Source organism: Sinocyclocheilus rhinocerous, unplaced genomic scaffold, assembly GCF_001515625.1.
Source record: "Sinocyclocheilus rhinocerous isolate Xijiao unplaced genomic scaffold, SAMN03320098_v1.1 scaffold993, whole genome shotgun sequence".
NCBI lineage: Eukaryota > Metazoa > Chordata > Actinopteri > Cypriniformes > Cyprinidae > Sinocyclocheilus > Sinocyclocheilus rhinocerous.
Genome location: NW_015639771.1, coordinates 1,532,825 through 1,549,486, shown reverse-complemented (window position 1 = coordinate 1,549,486; position 16,662 = coordinate 1,532,825). Strand labels below are relative to the sequence as shown.

Genomic DNA, 16,662 nt, shown 5'->3' with positions numbered 1-16,662 from the left:
TTGTACATTATATTGAGATGGAGGGAGGCGCCAGAACTGCAGCTGATAGAATGTGCGCTGTAGCACGATACAACAATATTTCTTCAAAAGCAGATCGTGGAGACATTTTAATCGTCTATGATCAAAAATCGTCATATCGCACACTCCTAACTACCAAGTATAATCAATCTCACACACACAAACAAGCACAACGAAATCACTTCACACTATTAAGCAGCTGTGTTATGAACATGCAAAACTGTATCGCACGCGTGCTACAGTGGTAAATTTATTCATCGCACAGACCAGTTTTTTCGTAGCACGTGCGACATATATGTCGCACTGTACAGCCCTGAATAGGCATGTATATATGCTGTAATAGGCATGTACATGTATATAATGTCATAAGAGGACGTTGAACAGTGCTATAAAATGTTTTATGATTTTTTTTTTATTATTCAGTAAGTCATAGACTCTTAGCCATCTTACGTTAGATCCTCATATCTTACAATTAGGGATGTAAAAATGACTTCTTAATGAGTTTTTTCCCCCAGTAAATATATTTAAAAATCTTTAAACAAGATACATTTACTTTTTAGAAACACTTCATAAATTAAATCTCGTTTTCATTGATTTTGTCTTTTAAGTATAAGTGTGTGTGTGTTTTGTATTTAAAACAATACTTCAAACAAGTGAAAAAAGATAAGATAAATTGACTATTCTGTTTTTGGATTATTATCTTATGCAGTTGCTTCTCAAGTAAATTCATCTTGTTTCAATGATATTTAGATATTTTAACAGGAAAACTGGAAAAAGTATGTGTTAAGAATATATGTATATATATATTTCTTTTTTTACAATAGTGTAACAATTATAAAGAGGGTTGTATAATATATAATATGATTATATATTAGCGGCCACATAAACGGACAATAATGTTTTGATTATTATAAGTGCGCGCTGCAGATATGACGTCTGCCACTTTAAATGCTCAAACTCTTTAAAGCAGGATGGATTCTGATTGGCTGTCAATGTTTTTATTTTTCATCACCTGGAAAAAATTTTTTTCTGAAAGTGATTCCAATTATATTGTTCTGTCATTACAGTTATAGTTGTAGTGTGGACTCTGCTATTCTCATAGGATCAGAACGGTTATCAAACTTTATATTTATATAAAACAATGGGTCGAATTCAGTAATGATAGATTATTCATATTTATACGCATTCAAACTTCTCATGAAAACTTTCTGCCTAATTCACAACATGTGTGGGCGCATATGAATTTCTTAACCTTGTTCTAATGTTAATGCATTTTGAGTATTCTAAACGAGCGACCTTGTGCCCGAGGTTAGGCATTTGCATAAAATACTCCCAAACCGTCTCCATATAAGGGCTTTCCACACAACCTTTCCTTCACGTTCTTTCATCACTCTCATATGACGCTCTCTAAAGACACACTCTCACCTGAGAGACGCAGAGCAAAGTCCTCAAGCAATGCCAAGCGTGCAGTTCTCAAAACTAGTTCAAACACAATAAACGGCTTGCAGACCTAGACAACTGTACATATATGTATCTGCTTTATTCATTGTACCCTTGCAGCTCCAACTATAACGCAACTACTCTTTCAATTTATATGATGAAGTTTTTTATGAATGTCGGTACACAGATTTCACGAACAAATCAGTGTGTAAGTACGCTGAGTGAATGAGACCAAATGTCTTTAAAGGGGTCATGAAATGCAGTTTCAGATTTTTATATTATGTTTCTCAAAGTTAGTTTATAAAATGTGCAAAGTGCTTTGCACCAAAAAAGGTCCAATATTTAAAGGATAACATTCACACTTTGTGAAACATACTCTTGCAGATACACAAGTAAACACCCACTGCTTTGACTGGCAAACTTCATTGCACCGTATTGCACACTCGCATTTACAGAATGTTGTGTGTTTTGAATGATACTCGGGATGGCAAGCGCTGTGATAGAGCTGTATATTGTATGTTTGAGCCTGAATCAAATCCCAAGGCAGAAGAAACTGAAACATTGTATCCAATTATCTATATATACTTTTACTGTTTACTGTTAACGCGGGGCAACAACAGTAAAACACTAGCTACACATTGTGTGTAACCTCTTATATGTGTAAATATCAAGAACATTTTGATTTTCTAATTCATGACCCCTTTAATACCCAGCAGAACCATTCGCTCATCTATATCATAATCTTACAATAGCTAATGCCTACTTACAACCTCTGCATTTCAGCAAATCAGTTAAGATGACTGAAGGAGCATCACAAAATTCATGAGCACCACTGATGAGTTTAATTGTGCACATTGCACATTTCGTTACACTATTGCTTTAATTACCAGAACATTCAGTCATAGTTGGAGAAAAATCATCTCTGCGTCATGTGGAAGTCGTGCCCTAGAGTGCATTGTGTTGCCCTCAGCCTACTCGAGCATTAAGTTCAAGCATGAATCCACGTCTGTCAGTGTGCATACATTCATTAGGACATATCTAGTGGATCATAATTTAGGTCAAGAGTACAGAACGTCATCTTTCCAAGTCACGGGCTGCGCATTTGCTAGCAACCGAAGCGGAATCACATTTTTAAAAATGACCTCAGGGCCCAAAAGCTGAAGGATAGTTCATGTGCACGGTCAGGTTGGCTTTCTTGACTATTCCATCATGCGAACACCAACCATGAAGTGTTAGACAGTGTTTGGCACAACCCTTAGTCTCTGGCATACCCGCACTGACAGCTGTCACTGTAGCTTACGTCACTAACCCATGAGAAAGCTGCAGTGAACCATAATCAAGGTTCATTCCTTCCTCCACCTTGTTCTCAGACTTGAACTCCTGCAAGAATGCAGACAAAGGGATTTACAGTCCTGGCCTCGAGTCGACACTTTGCTCCGGAGTGGTCAATACACTCTCAAGGAAGAGATTTAAACGGTTCTCTGTTGGAAATGCTTTCCTGAAGCATTCAAGCCTATTAGGAATATTAGGAGAGACTGAGGCAATGAGTGCATCCATTAACTAGCTCAAAATGGAATCACAAGCATGTTTCTGGAATGCACCCTGAGTTTGCATGAAAGCCTGATTGAATGCGGTGGAATTAAATGTGTGTTTGAGACAGTTCAAAGACCGATTGAGGCCAGTGGCTTGTATGCTAGACTGTAGACTCAAATCAACCACCACTTTTAAGTCTGTAAATGGAGGGTTTTCCCTCCAGTGGGGTCAATGTGGGTTTTTTTTTCCGCCTGTGGTGCTTTGGTCTCGGTTTCATTTGTATACTGTTATAGCACCAAGCCAGTGTGGTGATTTCCTCATTGTTTGCAGCGCCAATGGAGTGATACAGAGAGTGGGGGAAGGGACGACACTGTTGACTCAGTCTTTCATAGCAGCCTCCTCCCCTTATTATCCAGTTCCTTGGATAATAAAAGTGCAACTATTAAAAGTAGCAACCATTTGTGATGAACTTGCTGTTATTATGTGGTAAATGTGTGGCGAACAAAGTCTAATTTTTTTACAAACCAATGACCTTTGTGGCAGTGTTTGCCAAAACTTTGCCACAGCGTGTTTTTGAAAGGGTGGTAAACATTTAATTATTCATTCATTCATTTGACGTATCATTACTTCATGCTTTCAGTGAGCTAAAGTGATTTATATGCAGTAACTGGGGGTATGGCTGGATGATAATATATCAGTTTTTTTTATGTTTGATATTTTGTTTGCAACTATGGAGTTAACCTAGATCATAAAAATTGCATTAATATTAAAGTGTTTTTTTATTTTTGCAATTAAATTCCCAAAAGACTAGTTTACCTCTCTATATTACAGCTTGCGAACATTAAAGTAGTATAAGATATTTAATTAGTGTCAGTAGCAAAAATTCAGATAAAATTCATTTTTGTGAACCAGTTCTTTGCACTGGCGGGATTTAGTAATCTGGTTGAAAATTATTTATTTGTGATTCAATGATTAGTTCTTGAAGGTCGCTTATGCTACCAAGGCTGCATTTATCTAATCAAAAATCATTTAATCAATAAAATAAATGTATATTTAATAAAAAATTATTTTAATCAAAAATATAAATATTATCACAGTTTAAAATAACTTTTTTTAAAATTAATTACATTTAAATTAATTTTAAAAAAAATTATTTAACCCCCCCCAAAACTTTTGAATGGTAGATCTTAAAAACAATTGGTTGTTATATTGTTTTTCTTAGTTTTCTTTTTGTAAAAAGCATGCCTTTTTTTCTGTATTTTTTTCTGTATTTAACTTGTTGCTTTAAAATGGTTTCTGAATTTATATGTGGATATAATTTTGTTAACGCTCGTCCAGCCCTAACTGCAAGATTTTTCCTGGTTTGGGGGAAGGGTCTTATGTGAGCTCAGAGACTTTGCTGCACGCTGCCAAACCGTCACTTTCTAAATGAATGTTTTTGTGTGTGCAATTGCTAAAGAAAGTGAGAGTTTGTGTCTTCCCCAGCAGCTGAGGACTCTGCTCAGTCTGTGCTGCCTCATATATCGAAGGCTCTGACTCACTCCGACAAAAACAATGTCATAAAGCAACGTACAGGATTACTCGCGAGGCTACTCGGTGACATCATGAGAGAACTTGTGTGATTAACAGCACCGCAGCGCTGATCCCAGTTCTAGCTTCAGTGTCTCTCAGCGATTGGTCTCACCTGTCACTGAGGCATTTTTTGGGTAATAATAACCACATGCCTCAGTCTCCTGTAGGGAAAACAGGCACAGGCGTAGAGGCACAGCATACACATTTTTCATTTGTACAGTTGGCTCAAGGACGATTCCAGTCAGTGCAGATGTACAGGACAGCCGTGTTAGAACAACACGGAGTGATGCATTGTGGGGTTAGTCCCAGCAACGTTTGGAAACCAGACTGGGAACTTGGGAGCAGCTGCCAGCTTTCCTTAGGTTGTCATTTGGTTGTCATGGCCGCCGTCATTGGACAGTCAAAAACATGAATTTGACTTTGCTCTGATAAAAAAAGTACTCATTTAACTTTCTCCAACTTTTACACCTGTGTATTTTATTTTATTTTGTTTTGTTTTGTTGTTTTTATTTTATTTTTATGTAATTGTTTTAATATATATTAATTCATTTTTATTTTTATTTTGCTAACTGTTCTGATAAACATGCATTTAAATTTCGCCAACTTATACCTAAACGCCTGTTTATTTTCTTTTTAATTGATCCATTTTCTTTTTTAATTAAAAAAAAAAAATTTATTTACAAATATATTTATTTATTTTATTTTGATTTCTTTAATTGTTTTTTATTTAATTAGTTTTTAAAATTTTATTTAATAAAATTTGTTATATCAGATTACTGTATATTCTGCAATCAGAGCAGTATTTTTCTAGCACAGAAACTATAAATTACATATATGGTGACTGTATTAATTTAAACAAATACATTTACACTAAAAAACAAAAAAAAACAAAACAAAAAAAAACTTACTTTTTATAAACGAGTCGAAATGTAGTAAATATTTTGTTTCAATAAAGACATCACTGAATCACGTATTTGAACTGGTTCATTCACGCCTATCATCCAAACGAAGCAATTCACTAAAATGATTTAGATTCTCAGGCCGACATAAATAAGAGAAGACTGTTTAGCAGAGCATGTTTAGTCAACGTTGCATGAGAAGAAATCAGCCATGTAGCTTGTTATTGGAACAGCTGTACAGTTGTGCTCAGAATGATGAAGACGGATAAAATTTAGAAACATTACCAAGTAGTGTCCTTTGTTTGGAATGATTCATTTCAGTACTTTGTCCATTCCATCAGAGACTGTAGGTCATCGTATTTGTCATGTTGGCGAATCAGATATGATAAGATGTAACCAGGGGTATAGTTAGTATAGGCTTTGCCAGAGTACAAGGTCAAAGTCACTAGGGCTTGTAACGAGTGTTTGGGAAAGGAGGTGCCGGCAGCAGGAGCAGTAGTCTGGGTGTAGCACACAAACCAGTGAACTCATTTGCCATTACACATATACCTACTACAAGCTACACCCTTGGCTGTGGAGGTTTGGTAGAGACCTCCTTCTCAAAAATTAGTAATCTGTCCTTTAGGTGTCTTGGAAAGCATGCATTATTTTCCTGTGATGCATAAAATTTGATTTGTTATACTCTGAAATATGTTATCTGTAAGACGCAATTTATGCCCTCCAGTGACGGATGAAAGGATATGGAGGCTAGATTTTGATAATATAGAGACGGGACCATTTTCTAAGAATATCCACATCTTTATTTCAATATCAGAGTTAAGGGATTGTCACTCAGAAGCATTATTTTTAGTGTTCCAGATATACAGCTGTCTCTACAACAGCTTTCCGAATATCCGCCATGTGTGTTTGTCCACCCCGTTTGCCAGACCTCCTCCAGGACCTCAAGATGAAGCTCAGTCTGACACTTCCTTCAGGGGCCAACATCTCTCTCAGTTCTCAGCGTGGTGTGACGGGGGGACGTCATCGTGCAACTTATACCGCAAGTGTGGCATGGCCTGATTTTAAACGACAAGCTGAGCCCGGGGTCGTTGGAACTGAATCCAGGCATATTTTGCCCCAGCTTTCCATCCCTCGCTCGTTCGTTTGCTCGCTGTGTAACTGCATGGCTGTACACGCTTTGGTGATTTCCATAAGCTCTCATGGATGTAGATTTTCTAGATTGGGATCATAAAACGGGTCGCCATTGCTAAAGATGGTCATTATAAGTTTTTAAGATTCTTAAAGTCGTTTTTAAAGTCGTTTTTTAAATTGAAATTGACCCTGTTTACTTTTAAACAGATTAAAGAAGTTTTTCTTCATATTTTGGATCAAAATATAATTACTTTTCATCTGACACCACCAAGCCCTCTTATTTTTTTTTAACTTTCAGTGATTTATCATATAGATCTGACTATTTAACTGATTTTGCTAAGTTTATATATATATATATATATATACACACACACACACACACACACACATATATACATATATGAGACAAATTATTATTTATATATGACAAATTTCCATGCAAAAGGACAATAGTATAACTCTAACTCTTTATAATAATAATAATAATAATATTTTGTATATTAAATCATTTATGAATAGCTCAATACTCAAGTTCATGGCACAAACAAATATTGGGTAAAATAGTTAGAATTTTCCCTCAGTTCTGTTCATTGTTTAGGCAGCTCACTATGGTTTGGAACAGAGCTTTGCATTTTGCATTAGTGTTTTTTGCATTACCTAGAGAACAACACCAGAATTTAATTAGTTTGGCCTGGAAAGGCACAGTGCTCTCTGAGCGATTAGGATCCTTCAATTTGCTCCCACAGTCTGTCAATAATGCTTATATAGGTCATTGTGTTCACAGAGTGCTGTGCAAAGCCATTGAGGTGCCCTCTACAGATAACACAACTTTGAGTCAAGGCTCCAAATGTGTATTTACCCTGTAAACGGCAGGGCTTTCTCAGTGAGAGACGGTCTGTTTGTGTTCAGGTCCACTGAGCAAAGTACAACTGATGACATGGACTCACTCAGGATGTGTGATTGTGTGTAGAGCTGCCAGTTCCTAGTCCCCGTTTGAGTGCGCTCATGGTGATGACATGCTATTTTGGTCAGCTGTGAGTCAGTGGGTCCACAAAATTGACAATTAGTGTTTTTTTAAAAAAAAAAAAGCTTGTCTGAACTTCCTGGAATAATTAAAGCTTGGATATTATTCAAGGAAAATGAACTAATATTATGCACGGTCTGCCAAAAATTGAGAAATATTTTTACAGTTTAAAATAACTTTTCTATTTGAATATAAATAAAAATCTAATTTATTTCTATGATGACAAAGCTGAATTTAGAATATAAAAGTTATTTTAAATTGCAATGAGTTTTCGCAATATTACTGCGTTTACTGTATTTTTTTTATATAAAAAAAAAAACCAAGCCTTGGTGAGCGTAATTTTAAAAAAAAATTTAAATACAAATTTTATTATTACAAATTTTTGGCTGCCAGTGTATATATTATGCACTCCAGTGTTCTTCAAAGCATGCGATGATATTGATTCCTGGTATATGTACAATGGTATTAATAGTATTATCATATCACATCCAATGTTTTAATACAGTCTTACTTGTCATCTTGTACTTCAGCCTAGCCACATTGTAATTGTGCTTTCTTCTAAAATACATGCATAGATGATTTGTTTTAACACAAGCTCTGTTTTTCTATCTTTTCCCATATGCACCCTCTACTTGGATCATCTTGCAGCAGGGGTCAGCCAAAGGTATGATGACCCTCATTTCTGTCTAAAATGAACATGCTTACATCATACAAAATACAAGTTTTATATGAATAGAACAAAAGGAAATACACAGTTATATTTATTTCTTTATCTTTCTGTCTCTCTTTTGTCAAGACCTTCGCCTATGACTACTGTTTTTGGTCGATGGATGAGTCGGAAACGGAGAAGTTTGCTGGTCAGTTTCTAGAAACCCTTCTTGAAGAAGCCACATTGTTTATTTCTTGGTTCAGTACCAAGTATCTCATCTGTATCATCTTGTTAGGATAGTTCTTGCGCTGGTGCTGGTGGTGCTAGTGAAGATAAGGTTTTGTTTACACATCAAGATAATTTGTACTAACAAGGTTTTTCCAGAAAATCAACAGTGTGTCACCTTGAGGTTTACAGTACAATTTCAAGTCATGGCACTCTATGTATATGACAGAAAGTGATTTGATTAAAAAACAACAACATAATAATTATTTTTAGGGCAATCATTTTTTTTCATTATGGCATGTTTTTTAACTGTATTTGATTAGATATTCATCATGTACTTCAACACAGCCATGCATGGTTTCTCCTGTTTTCCTCTGTTTCTCTCCTTCACGTGATGAATCATTTTGAAGCCTATTTTTAGAACCATAACCTTAGTTTACCTTTATTGTCATTTCAGAGTGACATATCGCTTGGAAATGGACAGGTTTTTATTAAATTAACATTTGTAGACTTCAATCTTAATTGTCATTTAATCATATTTTAACAGGCCAAGATGTAGTGTTTCAGTGCCTTGGCGAGAGTCTTTTGCACAATGCCTTTCAGGGCTACAACGCCTGTATTTTTGCATATGGGCAGACTGGTGAGTAATGCTTTGTTCACAGTGACCTTTGCTCGTTTTTTTTTTAAAGCAACTCTTTTTCTTTTGTACTGTGATTATTTATGTTAAGTAATAATTATTTAACATTCGAACATGTAATTTCCCTCAGGCTCGGGGAAGTCGTACACCATGATGGGTTCGGTGGACCAGCCTGGTCTGATCCCCAGACTCTGCAGTTCTCTGTTTGAGCGGACCGTGCAACACCAGCGAGAGGAAGAGTGCTTCACCGTGGAAGTCTCTTATATGGAAATATACAACGAGAAAGTTCGGGACCTCTTGGACCCCAAAGGGTGAAACCTATTGTGTCTCATGTTTAATCTCTGAGCTTTGCTCTTTCTGTAGATGTCGATCTGACACAATATCCGTTTGTTCCCACAGGAGTCGGCAGGCCTTGAGAGTGAGAGAACATAAAGTTTTGGGGCCTTATGTCGATGGTCTATCAAGGCTTGCGGTAGAAAGTTACAAGGTAACAAAATAGGATATCTTTATTGGTGCAATGACATGCACTTTACTCAATGATTGCTCTTTCACCTCTTTTTTACAATATATTCTGTCGTTCAGTTGATCATGTGACTCAATTATCCCCTCTTAGGGTCTGCATTTGATGCTTAGCAAATCCCACTGTAGGAATGTTTGTAGTCCGCTTACAATATGTGTACAATACATATGTGTCACCGCTGAATGTTTTGGTCTTATCGAACTCAAAAAGAACTTATGGAACCCAAAAAGCAGATTTCTGTGAATTTTTGCACAATTCTTTTAATTCTACTAAAATATATTGAGTTTAGTGTGTTAAATACATTGGATTAACATATTTTTCTAAATTTAAATCCATTCTGTAGAATTCCACAGATTCTGTAGATGATCTTTGTGGAAGTCCTGTTTAACTCAGTTCAAAACCATGCCATAATTCATAACCATAATTCATCAGCATTATGCCTGCCTTATTTTTAGAGGCCATATTCAGGACATCTTTGCTTTTTGTCTTTTTTAATGTTTTTTTTTTTTTACAAAAAATAAGTATGAATAAGTGTGCAGTGTTTCTGACCTTTAAAGCATGTCTGAGATTCTAATCGTATCCCTTCTTCAACCCAAAGGACATTGAGTCCTTGATGTCTGAGGGGAATAAATCCCGCACTGTGGCGGCCACCAATATGAATGAGGAGAGCAGTCGCTCCCATGCGGTTTTCAATATCATCCTCACGCACACACTGAAGGACCTTCAGTCGGGGGTAAGGACACTTACACACACACTGTTTTAAAGCTGATTTTCATGGATTAAGATTTAGATGCAACATAATACAAGTGGAAAATCGCTTAAATGGGTCACACCCTACACGTTTTAAGTTTTATTTTTTCACCAAAGTCCACTTATGTTAGTTAAAGTTTCTTGCACCATAAAACTCAAAATGATTTAAATTTTCCACCCTTAGCTTTTACTACTGTACATTTTTAGACTTCTTGTAAATTACCTTTATTATTGGCTAACCTTTGCATACCAGCAATTGCAGCAAAGTTATTGCAATTGCAAGTTATTGCAGCTTTGGTATTGAACATGGTCTGGGTGGCCTTGGTTGGGACCATTAAGAGTCTGTCCTCAAACTCTCTTAATTGAAAAGAGCAAGGAAATCCATGTTTGGGTAATTTATTTTGGGAAGAGTCCTGATTCTGCTGTTTGATGATAAAACTCAGCCCTTGAATATTCTTGCAAGGTCCTCATGAAATAAAGCCAAGTACTGCAGGAAGGAGAAGATTGAGAGATAAGTCATTGTGTCCAGCCCTGATGATCTCATATGGATGTTTTAAATACCTTTTATCAGCTGATGTGGACCTGTGATGGCACAGTCCAGTGTTAAGTCTTAAAGGTGGGGTAAGTCATTTCTGGTAGCCAATGTTGACATTTGAAATCACCAAAGCAAACCCTATCACCCCTATTTTGATAGCTCCACCACCACACATACGTACACAACCCAGGCAACGATTAGTTCTGTGAAACAAAGCAAAACCAATGTTACACCGTGTCTACACCGGATGCGAGTGGCACGGCGCGACAAAATACTATAGAACTCATTATAATCAGTGATGCTGTCTACACTGGATGCGGCGCGGCACGACAAATCCCCGACAGAAAACTGCTGCTGCATTCTATTTATGATGTATTGACACAAATTTCAAATGATTTTGAACGGTCGCTTTGGCTCGTCCATTGTAGACAGACTGCGGCGTGACAACTGTCGCGTCCGGTGTAAACATGGTGTTACTCGCCTATCTAGAAGAAACAAAGCAACCTCGGCTTCCGATCGCAGGCCTTCCGCTCCTTGAGTTCTCTCCAGCGCTGGAAAGCTGATCCGATATTTACACGGGTCCTACTTCTTGCCTTATCGTAAGCCCTCTTTTGTTCCGCAGACGTTTTCCTCTTTTGTTTTTTTATCCGCCATCTCTATCTTTCTGTTGCTCGGCTAATGTCCGTCCTGTGAACTGAGCGCTCGCTTCTCTGCATCATGAGTAGACACGCCCCTTACTGCTGATTGGCTACAAGTTTGTTTTGGTATTCGGCCCAACTTTTATATTTTTATTTTGCTTTTGTTCCATCCACTTTGGATCATTACAGGTTGTTTCCTATTTATAATATCGCATAAGTCATTTCATTTATGCATCTCCAAAGATCTTAGTCACTGTACCATTAAGTGCACTCTGGACCACATAAACCTTCCCTTATCGGCTTTATCGTGCGCATGGAAAGAGCTCATGCAAATGGCAGGAAAATTGATGAATAAATTATAGTGTGTCCGAGTTTAGACGACAGCTGATCTCCTCTTGCTCTGTCCTGGTGTCACTGTGCTTTTCTTTTGTGCTGTATGACATGATCACCTGACTCCACTCTTGTCCAGTCCCTGATCTATAATTCATCTGGGCCTGGACTGTGCTGGTCACTCAACAGGTGCAAGACTACAGCAGAGATCTAAACTTAGCATGTTGTCACTAAAACAGAGCAATGACGAAGATTTAGCCTGCATGCACACACACGTGCACCGAACCCAGCCCTTATGTATGTGGTGTTTGTCATCTCAGCCATCGATAAGGAATGATGTGTGTATTTTTCCAGCGCAGTCATCAGTGCTGTCTTTCGCATGCTGTGGTTTTCCATGCAAACAGCGCTGTGGGGAAATGTGAGGCAATAGATTTCCTTTGATTTCCATATTCTTTTGTATTAAAATCTGTGTTTAGCATATTATGGAAAACAGCTCCTTAGAAACTAGATTTTCACATTGTCTTTGCTTGACTGTGTAAACTCACCACTATCCAACACTAGCGTGTTCTCCTAGAGTATTGCTATGCAGTTGCTAAGATGTTCTGAGGGGTTGCCAGGGCATTACTATGCAGTTGCTGAAGTTTTTTGAGGGGTTACTGCATAACTATGCGGTTGGTGAGGTGTTCTGATTGGTTGTCAGGGGTGTTGCTATGAAGTTGCTTAGGTGTTCTGAGTGGTTAATGCTTAACTATGTGGTTGCAAGGGTGTTCTAAGGAGTTTGCTATGGTGATCTGTTTGTGCATAGCTAGGCGGTTGCTTAGGTGTTCTGGGTGTTTTCCAGTGCGTTGCTATGCAGTTGCTAAGGTGTTTTGAGGGGACTATTGCATACTGTTGCTATATGTTTGCTAGGGTGTTTAGGTGGTTTTGGGGGCATTGCTGCACAGTTGCTATGGTGTTCTGAGGTGTTAATGTACAGCTATGTGGTTGCCAGGGCATTGCTATGCAGTTTCTAAGGTTTCTGAGCGGTTAGTGCATAGCTATGTGGTTGTTAAAATGTTCTGTTTAGTTGTCAGGATATTACTATGGAATTGCAAAGATGTTCTGAGTGGTTAGTGCATAGCTATGTGTTTGCTAGTGTGTTTTAGTTGGTTTTCAGGGCATTGCTGTGCAGTTGCTAGGGTGTTCTGAGTGGTGGTCAGGGTGTTGCAATATAGTTTCTAAGGTGTTGTAAGGGCTTATGCGCATAGTTATATGATTGCTATGGTGTCCTGAGGGGTTGTCAGGGTGTTGCTATGCAGTTTCTAAGGTATGATGAGGGGTTAATGGATAGCTATAAGGTTAATAACAACATCTGGGTGGTTGTCAGGGTGTTGCTATTTAGTTTCTAAGGAGTTATGAGGGGTAAGTGCATGGCTTTAAGGTTGCTGGGGTCATTTGTATTCTTCACTGAGTTCAAGCGCTTCACACTGGATCTCAAAGTGCTTTTTAGTGCTCGCGTGACCGAGACTTATCAGCGAGTGAACGCATCTGCTCTAGTAAGCTCGGGCTGTGCTACCATTTGAACTTTGAGACGAATGGATAAATGGTCCGTGTGGCGCGGTTCAAATGTGTAGCACTGATTCGTTCCGCTTTTGGCGCATAAACATTATATTGAACATTTATCGAACTTTTGTTATTGTTTTATCGAGGAAAATTATATTGTTATCGTTTAATCGCCCAGCTCTATTTAGAAGTCTTAAAGGTACAGAAGCAAGAGCAGCCCTTTTAATTCTAAAGGTCAACGGGAAGGTGGAAGTGTGTCATAAAGTACCTTGAGGCAATGTAAGTGAACTTAGAACTTAAAAGTGCAGAATATGTCTCTTTTAAATAGCTGATTATAGATTAACAAGTGAACTCAGGCTCTATATGATTGTGTATTCTCAGCCAATGTGCATGAGGAGCCTGAAGCTTTTGCAGCGCACAAGGACACTCTTTGTTGTTTTAATGCACTCTAATCTGGGTCCAGCTCCCAGCCCCCCCCTCACGACTTCCCATGTCCTCTCAGCTCACACTCGCGTCTCTCTGCCTCTCCTCTCAATTAAACCTCATCTCTGATGCTCAGACAGGGGGATTGTGTACAGTAGGGTCTGATGCTGGGGCACATAAAGGAACTCCACCCCACATACTGCTCCAGTGCTGTGCAATAGAGGGGAGAACAATAGATGCTTGTCTATGGCCCGCTATAGCCTCTCTTGCCATTGTTCCTTCGTAATATAGGACAGCTAACCAGAATTTGTCCAGTGTGGTCATTCATACACAAATTGAATGTTTAAAGCCGTTTCCCTGGGTTTCTAGGGAGGACCAGCACAGACAGGCTTGACAACCATGGAAATGTTCAGTAGTGAGGGATTATTATGTTGCTTTTTTAATTAGTTCCCGCCACCGCTATTTCACTGTTTATTTCCAGGATAACTAGGTGCCAATCATGGAAACATACACGTAATAAGGTCATGTGACATCCTATTTGGTAAAAAAAAAAAATAGTAGGCAGTATTCAATTTTGAACGTAGCGTCTCTAATTCTTTTTTTTGTCCTTTTTTTTTTCTCTCTACAGACAAGTGGTGAAAAGGTTAGTAAGCTGAGTTTGGTGGACCTGGCAGGAAGTGAGAGAGCTGCAAAGACAGGCGCTGCAGGCGAGCGGCTCAAGGAAGGCAGCAACATTAACAAGTGTGTGCAACGTTGACTCATTCTGCATGATGCCTTTTTTTTGTTTTTGTCTTAGTACTTTTTTTTCGCTTAATGTACAAACCTACAGAGGCTTTGCATGAATCTTAAGAAACCTGTCAAGAACAAGTCTAATTCATATTGTGGCTCAAAAAATACAAAATTATGTTTAACTTGAAGCCTATAAAAGTTTTTTCTGCATTCGGACACATTTTTTGACAACTAAATGCATTATATATTATATTATATTATATTATATCATATATCACATCACATCACATCACATTCATTGTGAATTATTTATTAATAATAATGGGGGAAAAAACAATTACAAGCTCCAAAAATCATCTTCATTTTCTTCATGCGTAAATTTATACATTTTTTTTTCCTTTCAATTTAGGGGTAAAATGTGACCCAGACAAGAGATTAATCTAGTCTATGAATGTCTGAGTCACCTCTGAATATTTTCCTATGGCATTAAATTGAGGCGTTTCCTTTTCTGTTGGATGGGTGCTTTGCCTCTTAAAAATGACATGTCATGGAAAATAACTGTTTTGAAATAAGTTGTGTAAGCTGTGTAGACATAATCTTCATTTACAGTGTGAAGCTCCCCACTAATATTGTGTCTGGATGTTTTAGTCATCTAAGAATGTATTTTAGTTGATTTGATTTATGGTTTGTGGTGTTTACATTAGTTTCTGTGAGGATATGTGCATTCAGTCATTTAACTTACAACAACGACAAACCATGGTTCACAGCAAAACTCAGACAGCTCTGTCAGGCCAAAGAAGATGCTTACAGAAATGGGGACAGAGTCTTGTATAAACAGGACAAAAACACACTGACAAAGTGTGAATCCAGTTTTCTGTCAGTGACCCTGCTTCAGTGTGGAAAGGACTGAAAGACATCACTAATTATAAGATACCATCCCCGAGCACTGTGTTGAATCAACAACTGGCCGAAGTTCTATCTATTGCAGGTTTGAAAAACCCTGTCTCACACCTCACACACATTCTGACCCTCTCTCCATGGATCCATTAACACCTCCACCTACCAGCTGGCCCCTATCTTCACACAAATTTTCAACAGATCACTGGAGCTATGCAGAGTCCCTTCCTGCTTCAAATGCTCCACCATCATCCCCATCCCAAAGAAACCAAAAATCGCAGGACTAAATGACTACAGACCTGTTGCTTTAATGTCTGTGGTCTTGAAGTCATTTGAAAGACTGGTTCTGGTCCACCTGAAGGACATCACTCTCCTCTTGCTGGGCCCCCTGCAGTTTGCTTAGAGCAAACAGGTCTGCAGATGATGCAGTCAACATGGGACCGCATTATATCCTACAACATCTGGATAAACCAGGGACTTATGTGAGGATCCTGTTTATGGACTTCAGCTCAGCCTTCAACACTATCATCCCAAACCTCCTCCAGTCCAAATTAACCCAGCTCTCTGTGCCCACCTCCATCTGTCAGTGGATCACCAGTTTCCTGACAGACAGGCAGCAGATAGTGAGACTAGGAAAATTCTCATCCAGCACTTGCACTATCAGCACTGGCTCCCCTCAGTGATGTTTTCTATCCCCACTGCTCTTCTCCCTCTACACCAATGACTGCCTTGCAAAGGACCCCTCTGTCAAGCTCCTGAAGTTTGCAGACGACACCAAACTTATCGGCCTCATAGGAGTGAGGAGTCCGCTTACAGACAGGAGGTTAAAGAGCTGGCTGTCTGGTGCAGTCTTAACAACCTGGAGCTGAACACGCTCAAAACAGTGGAGATGATTGTGGACTTCAGGAGAAACCCCCCTGCACTCCCCCCACTCACCATCATGAACAGCACTGTAGCAACAGTAGAGTCATTCAGATTCCTGGGCACCACCATCTCTCAGGACCTGAAGTGGGAGTTCCACATAGACTCCATTGTCAAAAAGGACCAACAGAGGCTGTACTTCCTTCACCAACTGAGGAAGTTCAACCTGCCACAGGAGCTGCTGAAACAATTCTACTCTGCTATCATTGAATCCATCCTCTGCACTTCTATAACTGTCTGGTTCAGCTC

At 38.5% G+C, this 16,662-nt stretch overlaps 1 protein-coding gene across 4 annotated transcripts in view; it reads left to right on the top strand.

The window, feature by feature from the left end:
* The window catches only part of LOC107751739 (kinesin-like protein KIF13B), a 46,415-nt gene that overhangs the window by 9,658 nt on the left and 20,095 nt on the right, over positions 1-16,662 (top strand). For all 4 annotated transcript variants that reach the window (XM_016567497.1, XM_016567498.1, XM_016567500.1 and 1 more), the window contains exons 3-9: positions 8,266-8,281; positions 8,414-8,474; positions 9,039-9,131; positions 9,259-9,439; positions 9,528-9,615; positions 10,247-10,381; positions 14,495-14,607. In XM_016567497.1, coding sequence (XP_016422983.1) covers positions 8,266-8,281; positions 8,414-8,474; positions 9,039-9,131; positions 9,259-9,439; positions 9,528-9,615; positions 10,247-10,381; positions 14,495-14,607 — 687 coding nt within the window. The remainder of the gene's footprint in view (positions 1-8,265; positions 8,282-8,413; positions 8,475-9,038; positions 9,132-9,258; positions 9,440-9,527; positions 9,616-10,246; positions 10,382-14,494; positions 14,608-16,662) is intronic.